The sequence below is a fragment of the Gallus gallus genome, chromosome 10 (genome assembly GCF_016699485.2).
Source record: "Gallus gallus isolate bGalGal1 chromosome 10, bGalGal1.mat.broiler.GRCg7b, whole genome shotgun sequence".
Lineage (NCBI taxonomy): Eukaryota > Metazoa > Chordata > Aves > Galliformes > Phasianidae > Gallus > Gallus gallus.
In genome coordinates this window covers 16,649,784-16,663,844 of record NC_052541.1, presented here as the reverse complement: position 1 = coordinate 16,663,844, position 14,061 = coordinate 16,649,784, and the positions used below count along the sequence as shown (strand labels likewise).

Sequence of the window (14,061 nt, the reverse complement as noted above, 5' to 3'; positions counted from 1 at the left end):
AATCTGGAGAAATGTTTTTCCTTCAGGAAAGGCATCCATATAGATAAGGTTGCTCAAGTAATGTGGTGTGACAGTTGCTATGTCAACTAGTGTTCCCCCTCCACACATATAAATTATTGAATAGCACAGTAAATGCTTTATAAAGGAGCTCCATAGGACGTGGTTATACATCTCCTTATTTTCATCAAAGCTTTTTCAAACTTTTCTGGCCTTTACTACGTGTGTTGGACATCTCTGGACTTTGTGCTGCTCCAATTAAAATCAGCCTTTGACTCATGATGTCCCCTTTGTCTGACTCATGTCAGAGATGTGTAATGGAGCAGTGGCTGCTTGCATGTGAAAGCAGAGTGAAGGGACTGAGGGAACAGATTGAATCCATCACAGAAAAAGTGTGAAACTCCCATGCAAGTTACTGCATAATATTTAATGAATTGGATCTGGTGCTGTAAGCAAGCATCTGCCCTTGCGTGCAATACTTTCTTCATTGTTAAACCAGTATGCAAAGTGTAATGCTTTTTGGCACATGCTTTAATAATTTATTTAAAATATAAGTCAGCTAAGCAGAATCTCCAGCCTGAAAGCCAGTGGGAGCTGGTAAATTCTGAATCAAAAAGGGGAACTAACCTTTGCACATCAGAGACATTTGTATAACCTGAGGCTAAAACAGGTGAATGATGAATCCTATTAAAGTCATTTCACTTCATTATGTGTAAATTTGTCTCTGGCTGGCAGATGGTTTTTAGCTTTCTCATATTTGTCCTTATTTGGATAGTTCAGAGAACCAGAGGAGAGTGCTCTCCCTTAGGACTGGAGGAGTAAGAACTCCATGTTGTTCTGTGCATTGTATTTTCTGCATTGTATCATTTTGTATAAAAATTGTAGGGAGGTGTGCCGCTCTGTTTAAAGACAACAAAGATATCAGGGTTCTTGAACACTCTGAAACTGACTTAGGAGTGCATATATTTGTCCTCTTTGAATGCATCTGAACTTTTGTGAATACCTGTCCATGTAGATATGAACGGGTTTAGGAGGCAACTCTGAAGGTATGGATACATAGAAATTGAGCCACATAGATAGCTGAAAAGCTTTTTGATATGGCGGATATGAAAACTTCTGTACTTTACTTGCATGGCTGTCAATATTGGTGTGTATGCATGTGGACAGGGGACAGAGGCCGAAAGAAAAGTCAATAATGTAATATTTAGTCAGATAGCTCTCTTTGTCCCACGCTTAATATGCTGCTGAATAGATACTGTGCAGGAAATGCTTTATTCATATGGCACACAGGTTGTCATACCAAAGTTGCCTCAATTTCTGAGGAATATTATCTTCACTTAGTGTTTCTTGATGTCTGTTTCATGTGCAGAACTGAAAATTGGATACCAAGAGGCGTGGAGGTGAAATTGAAATATAGTAATTGTTCCACTAGCAGATCAAACTAGAGTCAGCTGGAGGGAGAATTGGATCTGGGGCTGCTTGTGGAAAGGTTTAGAATCAGGCTTTTACGTTATTGCAGTTCATGTATTTCTCTCTTTCTTTTTGTAGTTTTGGCACTTTATATGAACCAGCGATGGTGGCCTGTTGAAGATGTTGTAAAAACTGCTGACCCTTCCAGAGATGGGTTGATTTCGGTGAGGATGCTTTTTAAACATTTGACTTTGCCCTGGACACTCCCAGCTGAAGCAATCAGAAGTAATTGTCTTTGCTCTCCTACAGCCCATTCTTTATATAACCTGTGAGATCTGGGGGATATCTCCCACTGAAGAGAGGCAAGCATGTTAACCCTCTGTAAACAATTTTCTGCATGCACTTTGTGATTCTGTGGGATTTATTCACACTTGGTTTTAGTTTGCCCTCAATACCGGATACAGGAATAATCAAATAAGCAGAAATGTTATGTTAGCAGTACTCTTGACATTAGTGTTGGTTGACTGACTGTCTGATGGGAGCATTTCTACTCTGTGGAACAAAGTCTTATACAACTATTTGTGAAATTGTTTTGCCTCTGATAATGCTTGTATTGTGGTCATTTTATAAAGCAGATTTATTTAATAGATTTTACATATGCAGTTCGTTTTCCAAACACATGATCTGAGTTATAATCTTAGAACTATATTTTCATAATTTAAGAGATTTGTATAGCTTGTGGTCTGCTTTCAACTAAGAGTATGAGCACTGTGTTGCCATGAGGCTATTAATTCAGTTCTATTTAATACCCAAAATTCTATGACCAGCTTTTTGTCATCTTTCCTTAACATCTACTGGGCCTGGAGGTTAATTATTTGCTGAATTAAGTAGTGGTGTTTTTTTTGTTTGGTTGGTTTTTTTGTGGGTAACTGAACTGGAGGGATTTTGAGATACAAATCCCTGTAAGATAGAACTTGGGGCAGAATCATAAATGTTCAGGTTTTTGAGCATCTGCTGTACTGACAAGGAATGAAAAAATATCTGAAAACAAAAAACGTGTCCCTTCTAGCTCACTGCTGAGCGTTGAATTGTTATTATTTGTGGAAGAACTCATTTTCAGCGTAAATGTTGTTGGCACCACTTTTGCCTTGATGACCAATATGCTGTGCTGTGCATTCTTCCCTCTGCCTGTCTTGGTTATCCAGTAAGAAACATGTCATAAAAACTGACTGCTTCTGTTGTTAAGCCTAGATTATAAGCTGCTTGGGACAGGCTCTGTATTTATTCTCTTTTCTTGCTCAGTAAGGTCCTGGCTCACTGAAGTTCTTTGATGACATGGCAAGACACACAATAGTAAAGAGGTGATTGGGATAGCTCATTGAATCCTGACTTTATTTCTCTTCTTGGTAGGATTAGATTGCCTCGATCATGTTTCCAAATCTGTGACTGGTTCTCTGTGACTCCATGTGAGAGGCTTTTCCTGGTGCTTTGTAATTCTTCTCTGTGTGACAACAGGAGATATTTCAAGCTTTATAACTTGTTTATAAATTATTCTGTGCCCTCTGGATGAAGAGTGGAAAACTGGGAAGAATTGTTTTTATTATTTTATCTGAACCAATTTATGAGGTACTTTCCCCAGATTAAGTGTATGTGTTTCCTGACCTCTTTACTCACAGCCTCTTTAATTCTGAAACAGTTCATGAAAGGCAAAATACAGTTTTCTGCTTCATTTTTCCTTGGTCTGTTTTTGTTTCTTCGCTAAGGTCCAGACGCTTGGAGAAAGGATTGTCCTCTTTGTTCTAAACTGCATTATTTTTGGAATGCCGGAAGAGAATTCATCTAATGGTGCATTCTTTCTACCTCACTCTGCCACTGAGTGTGCCAAGATACTCTGGAGAAATGGCGAGGCTGTTGCCTTTTACTCGGTGAAGATGAAAGGTAAGGTCATATTAGAGGCATGTTCCCATTAGCTCCTGATAGCTAGAATTGTAATACTTTTGTTTATCTTTCAATATAAATAATCCTGGCTGTCATTTACATTTTTATATCGAATCTCTCTCAGAGTGAATCTGGGGAACAGGCCTTCCCAGAATTTGGGAGCCAGCCATATTACTTTCATTTTAACATGATGGTTCCAAACTCCATTCTCAGTTACAGCAAGTGATCTAAGGTACTGGTGTATTCCAATAAAATATGCTTTAATATAGGCAACAGTAAGGTTGCATATCTATGAACAAAGAATGCAAGGCTTGCTCACAGAATGGAGAACTGCATCTCAGAAACAATGGTATCTGGAAGAAAGGAGTACAGTTTGTTGTGGGAAGACAGGGTACCAGGCAAGAAGTAGTAGTATTCCTGGATATGGAAGGAGCCGGGGCTAGGTTCTGTAGAGGAACACTAGATCAGAGCTTTACTGGGTGTAGAGGTACACTAGATCAGTCGTGGCAAGGTTTACCCAATTGTGGTGCTCCCAGTTTAAAGGGTGATGATTAATGGATATTGTCATTAACTGATTAACTTGCACAGGAAAACATGAGATCATATTTGATTCTTCATGCATACCTACACCAGTATAAATTTGAGGAAAGGCCTTTTATTAAAATGAGTGTTTACATTAATGCAGGTGTATTGCAATCTAGTGTGGAAAAGGCTTCATTAGAGTAACTCCAGGTATGCAGCTGGGTAATATGTACCCTCCTTCAAAAGCTGATTACCTGTCTGTGTTCATCTTGTCCTCTTGACACTATCAGCTTAAATGTAGAGAAGTTGGTGTCTGTGGAGGTAGAGGTGTTGTTGAACTCAGCAATCAGTAGCCATCTGTCAAAAAGGGGAGAATAAGAAACAGGTTGAGAGCTGTGCAGATGTCAACTGCTTTAGCCTCCAGAGGACAGTCTGAACACACCTTCTCTGATAGAGTCTCAAAGGGCAGCAGCAGTAAGAGCTGTTTTGCTCTTCAGCTGCCTTGGGATGTGCAAAATCCTTATTCCTACAGAGATACACCTTGTACATCAACCATTCTGATACAGTGCTACTATACTATCAATGAAAAATCATTGTGCATCCTATTGTTAAGGAATCTTGCATACATATCTGTGAATATGCTGATGAGCTTCTTCATAATTGGCCATTGCTTCAATGACAATAGTGCATTTTCCTCTGTCTGTATTTCTGAGCAAAGCCTTTGAAAAGAAACACTTGTATGTTTCTTTTCTGTAATGATTAATGCATCAGTAAAATAAATGTGCACAGTAGTCTTTTATGAGTGGAGTATTAGCCAAGTTGGAAATGTTTCCAAGTAAATTAAGACTTTTAAACCACGTCCACATAAAATACAAGTCCTTCGAGTTCAGCTTTGTCAGCGTCGGTATTTTGTTGCCAGTGCTTTTTTTCTCTGGGCAGCTATGTTTGTAAGTTTTTGGCCTGTGTCACAAAATACTGCAGTGTTTTGCCAAAGCCTTTTTGGGAAGCTTGAAACTGATTGTTTTTGCCCCTTTCTGCTATTTTCTGTGTATATTTGGAGAATAATTCTGCTTTCTGAAGTTCTGTGATTTCAGTTTCACATCTGCCATGCTCTGGCTGATCCTATTTCTCTCTGTTTTATGGAAGAGCCATGGATTTATTATTCTGGAAACAAGCTAAGTTAAAGTATCTTCTCTTAGACATCATATATCACAAAGTTGTTCTAGATCTTTTTTTAGCAACTTTTTTTTTTTTGTTTGCTTGTTTTTTGTTCCCCTCTTACTATTCTGCTTTGAACATTTAGCAGGAGCAGCTTTATGGAGTCGACATCACATTGCACTGAACCTCTGTTACAGCTTCTGGTCCTAGAAAGAAATGATTTTCTTCTGTTCCCACTAAATGATTCTGATTGCCTTTATTCCCGTGCTGTGCAGTTCCCTGGCCATTCTCTATGGTTTTGTTTTCTCCAGTAGGTAATTGAGAGTCTCATGCTGATGTTTTGTTCAACTGTATTTTTCATCTGTGGATTTTCCAATATATAAGTATGACAGAAAACATGCTTCAGTGGCGACAAATAAGCCAGAACAAATCTGTGGAGCGTAGGTATCTCAAGCATGGATTTTCTATGTGAATCATAGAAGTGGTGACCAAGGAGGAGAGAGTCTCTTCTATCTTTGCTACAGATCTAGCGTGCCATTATGCAAGCTAAATTTTCAATGCACATCATTGATTCCAGTTAACCAGCTTGACAATATTGTACAAAGTGAACTTTGTGATTTCAGCACAGTTGAACATATCCATCCATCTTTTGAACATCCTTAGCTGGATCTCTTTTGGTAGTCCTGCTAAAAATGGATGGTTTTGAGCACTCACGTTGCTCAGAGATGCAGTGACTTTAAGTCAGTGTCTTGAGACAGTTAGGCAACTGCTGACACTGGTTGTCCTGCACCTGTTGTGTAGATAAACAGAAGAGTCATTCTTCAAGGCTATCAGTTTTCGCGAGCATTAGACACCTTTATTAAAACAAAATTTATTCATGACTACACAGATCATCACCCTAACCTCTTCGGTATGTGCCTATTCCTATCCAATGACAGGCATGCAGCATTTACCACTGGGTGTACTAAAGATTGATGAGACATACTAAGGCACTAATGAGGCTGATAAGACACTTTGTCACGTGCCAAGATAAATGTCTTCAATTTTATCTATGTCAGCGGCTTCCATATTAGACAGCTGATGAGTTAGACCTCACTGAATGTAGCTACTTAAAGGTACAACAGGAAATTTCCGGTCCTTGTACCTTACTTTGCAAATGGCAGCCTGCAACACTTGAAATATTTTGCAGAAAACTCTCATACAGATACTGCAGTTTTTAGATTTGTTTTATATTTCTTTCAGGTATTCATTTCAGGTTTTTTTTTCTCAGCATCTACTAAATATGTGTGAAAACCTCTAAAATAATGTGGTTTTTTTTTGTATTGGGGTAGGATTAATGACTGCCATTGATACTACTTTTTGTGCAAAGTGACTGTAATTCCCTGAAAACCTTTTATTTTTATGTACAGAAAGGTCATTAATTACTGAAAATGGATTTTTACTACCTTCACATTAGCGTGCAACAGTCAGGAGAATGTAGAAGACTGCAAATACATCAGTGAGGAGGTTTGAGGGTGCTCTGAGCCAGCCAGGAGTGCCTCAGTCTGTTTAAGAATTGAGGGTAACAAAACCCTTTTTTGGTATTGAGTCAGCTGCGTTGGAAAATGGAAAATGAGTATGTGTGTGTAGGTGCTGCTTGGTGTGAGGTCGTTCATTCCCACTTCCCATCCCTCCATCCCAGTTGCATGAGAGCCTACATACTTAACTTTGCAGTGTCTTCAGTGTACTCGTAGTTTATAATTTTCTGTGGGCAAGAACACAAACACAGCCTCACAGTCTTGTCCCCTGTGAGAAGCCTTGAGCCAGGTCTTACTTAGGGATGGAAGAGGCAGATTCTATTTTTGACTTATTTTTCAGTTAATGAAGCACACTGCCATGAAACTTGAGGGCTGTTTGTTGAAAAGCAGTATCAAACACTTAGACAGATAACACCAGAATGCTTCAAAAATGATAATAAATTCTCTATCAGATCGTTTTTGAAAGTGGCTACGTGAGCTAAAATCTCAAAACTGATTACCTCTAGAAATAAAAAAAATAATTTTTCACAAGTTGCACACATTTTTTGTAGGAAAAAAGTTACTAGAATTGAAGCTAATGTGGCAGACAATTAGCTGGACTCTTGTTGGACAGTTGTTTTTCTCTCCGTGTTTTCTAGCAATAATTTTTTTAATGTGCATTTCTGAGGTAGATTGAAGGTTGTGGCTGTAATAAAAATTAAATGGCTACATACCAGTCAAGACATGAATTCATTTAATTTTATTGGAGGCGCATACACATTTTCACATACAAATTCACACAATGGATTGACCCTTAGGTTCTGTTCAGCAGAAATCCTCCCCACCCTTTCTGTAGCCATTCAGGCTGCAGAGGGCCTGTCCAAACGTGTGTGCCAAGTCAACTTGTTTAGCAGGGAAACAGTCAGTGTGCACAGCCTTGGTTTTTTTTTGTTGTTGGTTTTTCTTCTGGTTTGTGGCTCTTTGGGAATGCTAATGGCTGTCTGCTTTCCTGCCCTTATAATATCTGTTTACTATTTTGCTGTCTCATAAGTTGGTCATTTGGCATTTGTGACCTAACCAAGCAGATCAAAGGCTTTCAGTGGGCAGACTGTATGAATGCTTTCATCCCTATTGCCAGTGCCCATATTTTCCCTGTCTCTTCCCTCACCTCAGGACTTAGTGTGTTTCAGCAATGAAACAAACATTTAAACAAAATGCATCAGACCCCAGTGGTCTCCTCTGGGCCACTGTTAGCTTATGATAACCTCTTTGCTACTGGATTGGAACAAGAATTAACATGATCTTCGTTCCAAAGGTTTTTGTTTATTTTATTTCAAATGTCTGTAGGCTATAACTCTTCTGTTTTCCAGGGAGAAGGTGAAGAATGGTTTCGTGGTTTCTTTATTTACAGTGCCTTCAGAGATTACAAGTTTTTGTCATCTTCTCAACGAAATTAGGAGCACAGACATAAATCACTCAACTGGATTTGCTACCACAGCAGTCTCATAAGGATTTATAGGAGACAGACTATATGTGTTAATAATAAGCTTATAAAGTCACTTGCAACATACAGGAATTCTTAAAGCTATTGACATCATGAGAACTTTGTCCAGTTTTTACACTGTATGGTGCCATACTGCTGGAATACATCATCTCTGTTGGGCTCCCAGCTGACAACAGGACTGGGGATATACTCAATTTCTTGGCTTATGAAAAAAGAACAACTACCCATCATATGTTACAAATACTGAAAGGTTATAAACACCACCACAAACCAACAATGTGCTTGAACATGTGTTTGAAGTTAAGCATGCACTTTGATTAAGCAGGGGTGGACCAGGCCTGAATGTGAATGGATTGATTATGTAGTTACATATTCTTGCTGTATGGCTGAGAATGTGTGTGACATGGCTTATTGCTAAAAGGGAGAGCTACAGCCTTGAAAATCAGACTCTAGAATTAAATATATTCATGTGTGCTTCGCTGAATTAGTATCCTGGAAAATGAGTAATCAAAGTCAGGCTTCACAAATACCAGCAAAAGTTACACGATGCAGTCTTAAAAAACAGATTTAGACCTTAGTTTAATTTTGCTATGGGGTTGTGATAAAGAAAAGTGGATTGTATTTAAAGTCTTGTCCTGGAATTTGGGAAAAGCCATTCTAACGTTTCATTCTGTGAAATAGGTCTTAGTGAAGTCATGAAAGTTTTGAGACTGGAGACACTTAAAATTTAGACTGGATGGTAGACTAGGAGGTGATAAGAAAGAAAAGCAAGGAGGTCTTCATGCAATTTAGCCAAAAAAAAAAGAAAAAAAAAAAGAAAATGTCATATGTAATATTGAATGTCATATTATAAATGTCATATTATATGTTGGTATAAAGATGTGGATATTGTGTGGATATTGGATTTTTTAATTTAATTTTTTATAAAATTTATTTATTTTTTATTTAATCCATTTTTATTTAAGCTATCACATATCCAGATAGAAGCGTAAGATAGAATCTTTATAAATATTTTCTGAAAATGAAGATATATCAGTGTAATCTTTCTATGCTGACCTTATCTGATATGTACATAGATGGTAAATTGGTGCTAGTCATTCATTTCAGGTTTGAGTCCTTGTGTTGTCAAGTAGTTTTCTTGTCTTCATACATGGCTTGTACACATAGATGGTCTGATTATGAAGAGTCCAACTCTGGAAAACACTATGGTGACATGCATAGCAGTTACTCTCAGTTTAATGGCATACATCTTTACCTTGGAAGGCATTTTACTTTTATCACTACTGCCTGTCCAAATGCAGTTTATCTGGGAGTAGCCCTGTGGCCTGAGTAGAGGTATCAAGGCAGTATTTGTGGTTAGAATCATACTGCAGTTAGTTACTGCAGAAGTATCATTTTTGTTTTCAAATAAATATATATATATATTTTTTTTTACCATCTTCTTTCAGGGAGTCTATGTGATGGTACTACTGGTCAATGTTACTTGCTGCCAGTTTTGGATACTATATTTGTCCAGAGAAAGTATAGAAGAGGTGGCCTAGGGATGAAAATGCTGCGTGATTTCTGTCAGTCTTTCAAGTCTGAGGATGCCTTGGGGATCAGCTACCCTATTTCTGCTGCCATGTATCAAGGTAAATTGTTTGATGTGGAAAGATTAGGTAAGGGTCATGTATAATGTATACATTTCAATATGGTCATGGTAGGACTTTCTTAGCTGTGTAAGTATTCAGTGCACTTGTCTGAACTGAACGGTTTTTATCGTGGTTAGTTTTCTTGAGATATCTGGAACTTCTGGAGGAAAGGTAGGACAATATTTATGTCAAACAATTAGAATGCATACTGCTCTTTGACATGTTGCATTCTTCTCATGCTGTCTATGAGAAACAGAACTATGTCAGTGCCCTGGACAGTGACTTACCTGCTCTGTTTACATGGGAGAGAATTGCAAGATGTTGTCAAGCCTACACTATGAATATAATACTTTTGTAGATGCTGCATTTGTAAAAACAAACAAACACCTACATGCAACAAACTACACACCTGGGTTCTGCTCATATATCCAGTCTTACTGGTACTTTTTTCATTATTGACGACCTTTAAACACCTGTCACTTGTACAAGATTGTGCAGGATAAGTAGTTCTATTTCTTCTCCATGTTCAGGTTGGATTTCTGGTTTTACTAGTAAAATTTTCAGGAAATATCTCTGATAACATTATTGGTAAAACTTTCTTCTTTAGAGAAGCATTTTTCTAAAAAAAGTCAGTCTCTCTGTATGGTATGGAGTCTTTGCTGTCATTTTTAGGAGGGCTTTTCTGTCTATTTGCATCCATTTCCTAATGCATGTCAACACAATTTTTACTGTATCTATAGTCAGAATGTGTCTCTGAATGCATGGAAAATGTAAACCAGGAGTTCCTAACACACTGATATTTCTAAATTCAGGAAAGAATATTTACACCATTCTTTCTTTTTGCCCAGTAAAATCAGTCTTTCCTGTGACAGGCATCAGTGTTTCTAATTGTTTTTTTGGGGAGAGGTCATTATGAAAATACTAGTACTGTAAGTTAAATGTTGAATATATATTGCTTATATTGGAGTTGCCTTTTTTTTTCTTTCACTTGCATCACAATCTCATACTTGAACTAAAGATTGCAACCTTTTATTCTAAAATGCTGTTCTAAATGTTCAGTTTTCACTAGCATGTTATATATAATTGTATAATAAGATTTATATTTAAAACAAAATGCTATAGAGGCCTGAAAGGAAGTAAAAAGCTGTTCAGCAAGCATCTCTATTTTGATGTATATGTTACTTTCAGTAGCTTTTACTGAAATGATTAATTTAGCTTGGATTTCTTTGGATAAAATTAATGACAGTGTTTTGTTCATTACTGTGTATAAAGAATGTGTATATACTAGTTTGAGTTTTGACATCCCATTGTTAAACTCAACTAAATGTTGAAGATAAAATACCCATTTAAATTCATATTGCAGTGTGATGGAGTACAATGGTCAGAGGAGAACACAAAAATCATATACCTGTTTACAGATTGCTGCCTTAGTACAGACGGTATAATTTGATAGAACACTGGTTATACAAAGTTTAAAAATGCCTGTTAAGTTTCTCAACTAGTCCACCTATTTTCTCAACTATGTCCTGTAACATATTCTTCTTCTTACTTCTGCCACCTTGCAGACTTCCTAGGGAAACTGCTATATAAGACCAATTCCAGTTTAATGAAATAAGCATGCCTAAAATTGATTGTATATCCAAATTATATTAATCTCTCAATGTAGAGACAGCGAATGGAATCTGTGGAAATACAGTTTCTAAAGACAATCACACCTCTGACACATGTAACCGTGTTATTCCTCCGTTAGTTCTTCATATTTTCTCTTTTCCCAGTCCAAAGAAATAAATAAACCACAGCAGTGGAATGCAGTACTAGAATGGAACATGGTATTGATGCAGAAACAATCTGATAGGAATTTTTTGTCTATAAGTAGAAGTTAAAGAAGCATTCATATCTTTAAAGCTGGAAGATACTGATGCACCTTTCATTTCAAAGTACTGAGGGCAAAAAATCACACACTACTGTTAATTTAAAACCTGCTGTGTTTCTGGAGGTAATTCTGTGATGCAGGCCCTGCAGAAGTTCTTTGCAGAATTTCCGTACTCGTGAGGAAGTAATTTAAACTGAAGCAGATAGACAGAATTCAACAGTTTTTGTCTGGGCCATTCCACATTGCTTTTCTCTAAAAGCACCACCTGAAAGAAAAAGGAAGATGAGAAGAGAGAAGAAAAGGAACTAATGGAAGTAGGTCTCAGAGAATTTCCAGGATAGAATACACTCCCCCTTCCACTGTACTTTTCACTCATTCATGCTTTTTTACCTTTTTATTTTTCCTGCTCAGTTTGCCTGAAGTACTTGCAGGCTTACCCTGAGGAGCAGAAGCGACTGTGGGAGGTGGAAGCACCAGGAGATTGGAGCCAACGAGTGAATATCTGGTTAAAAATTCAGATGGAGTCATCCCTCTCAGGAAGTAAGTTAAACAGTGTGCATGTGTCCACGTTAATTGTATAAAGATATGAATTAAAATCAAAGGTTAGGTAGTGATAGAAGGTAGTGTCTATGTAGTTTGCATATAGAGAAGCCACTGAGTATGCATTCCAGTTCACTGGTCTTTTCCCAGTAAACAGGACGTTTCTTAGAAAGTATGAGGTAATGAAGTTAAACTACAGAGAATCTGAGAGGGATTGAACAAATCAGAGTCTCAGCATGAAGTGTCTGCAACTTTCATTGCAGTGCGCTTACAGCAGTTTAGAAGTTAGTCCCAAAAAACTGTTGTTGCACAGCAGAATATCTGGGTTATGGAGAGGGGTTTGTATCTCTGAAATTATTACAGAGGATAAATTTATATGGCCAGTGGGCAGTGTTTAATTACCTTCAATTTGTTGCCAGTACCATTCTTGGATGGAAGCACAAAAATTTTCATTATGGCTTTTGGAAGATTGAAAGTTCTCTCCTACAGGGTGAATCCCTCTTGCTGGGAGCATTTTCTGCCTACTTCATAAAATACAGCGACAGAGTAGAAACCCTTTTGACAGTTCATATGGGGATCTTGTTGATGCAATCTGTTCAACTGGCCTGGGGATCCAGACAGGCCCCTCTGCTGCCTGCACACAAGCTGTGATCAGCATTAGATTCCAAAAGAAGGGCACACATTGTCTTTTTCTGAAAGTGCAGAGCAAGGAGTGCTGCAGAGCAAATTGCTCCCACCCCTTCCCACATCTGTCCTCCTTTGTCTGGCTTGGGGACCTTTAGCTAAAACATTGTGTTTCATCTTGCCTGCAGAACCCCACAGGAGAATCAAGCCAGAATTTTGCCCTAGGCTGAGTTTCTCTGAAGCCATTATATTTATGTTCCTCATGCTTTAAAGCAACAAATCTGGTGTTCCTTTTTCCTTTAATCCATCCTGCTCAGTTCAGTTTATTAATGGCAATTGAAGAGAACTATGATCAGGCCATCAAAAAGAAAGCAGATCCTAGAGGAGAGTGTAATTTCTTTTTTCATTCTTCTTTTTTGCCATCTTCAACAAAAATAAACAAAGAGAAACAACTCGAAACACAGGTAAATATAATTCCACCAGAGTGGCTGTCAGTTACAAAAACATGTGAAGCCTGGGATCTGCCTTGGGGATAGAAACTGTGCATTTCTGTCTACAAAAAGAAGGAAAAGGGAAACTATAAACCAGAAACGGCAGGGTAGGGAGGTAGGGGAAGTAGGGGTGGGAGTGGGTCTGGCTGATAAATAGATTGTGAACTGTGGTGTGTTGTTTCTAGCAGAAGAGAGCAGAAGCCACTGAACTTAGTACTTAAATACATAATAAAAATCTGCTTTTTAAATTATATTCTCCACTCTGGTGCACGGCTCACCAGGCAGCACTTTTCTTTACACTGAATGTGCTGAGCAGGCTTTACTTTATCTGCCTTCAGTGGAAAACCAACTCTCTATAAAAAATAGTATTTTAAAACTGTGTGTAATAGAGGTGTTATTTTTATTTACCTGTAGAATCTACCTGCGTATTTGTAATGTGCTAGTTACACACCCAGGAGATTACCAATTGAGAGCACAGAATAGATAATACCTGATAAAATGTGGGGAGGATGTCCCTGGTTGTGCTTTGTCCTAAAGTCAGTGTTAGGCCTACATAGCTCTGGTGAGGAAATAACAAGAATTTTCCAGGGCTTCATGCTGTCTGATAGCAGATAGTAGAAAAGCAGAAATATGTTCTGAGTGCAGGAAACGTGCTTTTTAGGAGGACCTGTCATGCTGCTTGCCATAAATGCAAGGAGAATTTTTTGTTTCTAGAGCTGTGGTGTAGGGTCAAAAAAGAGGAGTGTGATGTAGCATAGTATGGAAACCATTGGAGTTGTGCTCTTACCTGTTGTTGCACGTGGACACATTCAGTTGAATATATAAACACTTGGGAGCACGGTGCTTCATTCCTATTTGCTCCGTTGTGTAGAAAGAA

General features: G+C 38.0%; 1 protein-coding gene across 12 annotated transcripts in view; it reads left to right on the top strand.

The window, feature by feature from the left end:
* The window catches only part of FAM169B (family with sequence similarity 169 member B), a 266,727-nt gene that overhangs the window by 27,916 nt on the left and 224,750 nt on the right, over nt 1-14,061 (top strand). For 8 of the 12 annotated variants that reach the window (XR_005862587.2, XR_005862590.2, XR_005862585.2 and 5 more), the window contains exons 5-7: nt 1,546-1,631; nt 3,171-3,345; nt 9,474-9,656. Coding sequence is in view for 4 of the 12 variants with exons in the window: in XM_040706470.1 (XP_040562404.1) it covers nt 1,546-1,631; nt 3,171-3,345; nt 9,474-9,656; nt 11,941-12,069 (573 nt within the window). In the remaining 8 variants the exon portion in view is untranslated. Of the gene's footprint in view, nt 1-1,545; nt 1,632-3,170; nt 3,346-9,473; nt 9,657-11,940; nt 12,070-14,061 lie in introns of all 12 variants that reach the window. The other 4 variants (XM_040706470.1, XM_015292268.4, XM_413882.7 and 1 more) reach the window with 1 other exon arrangement.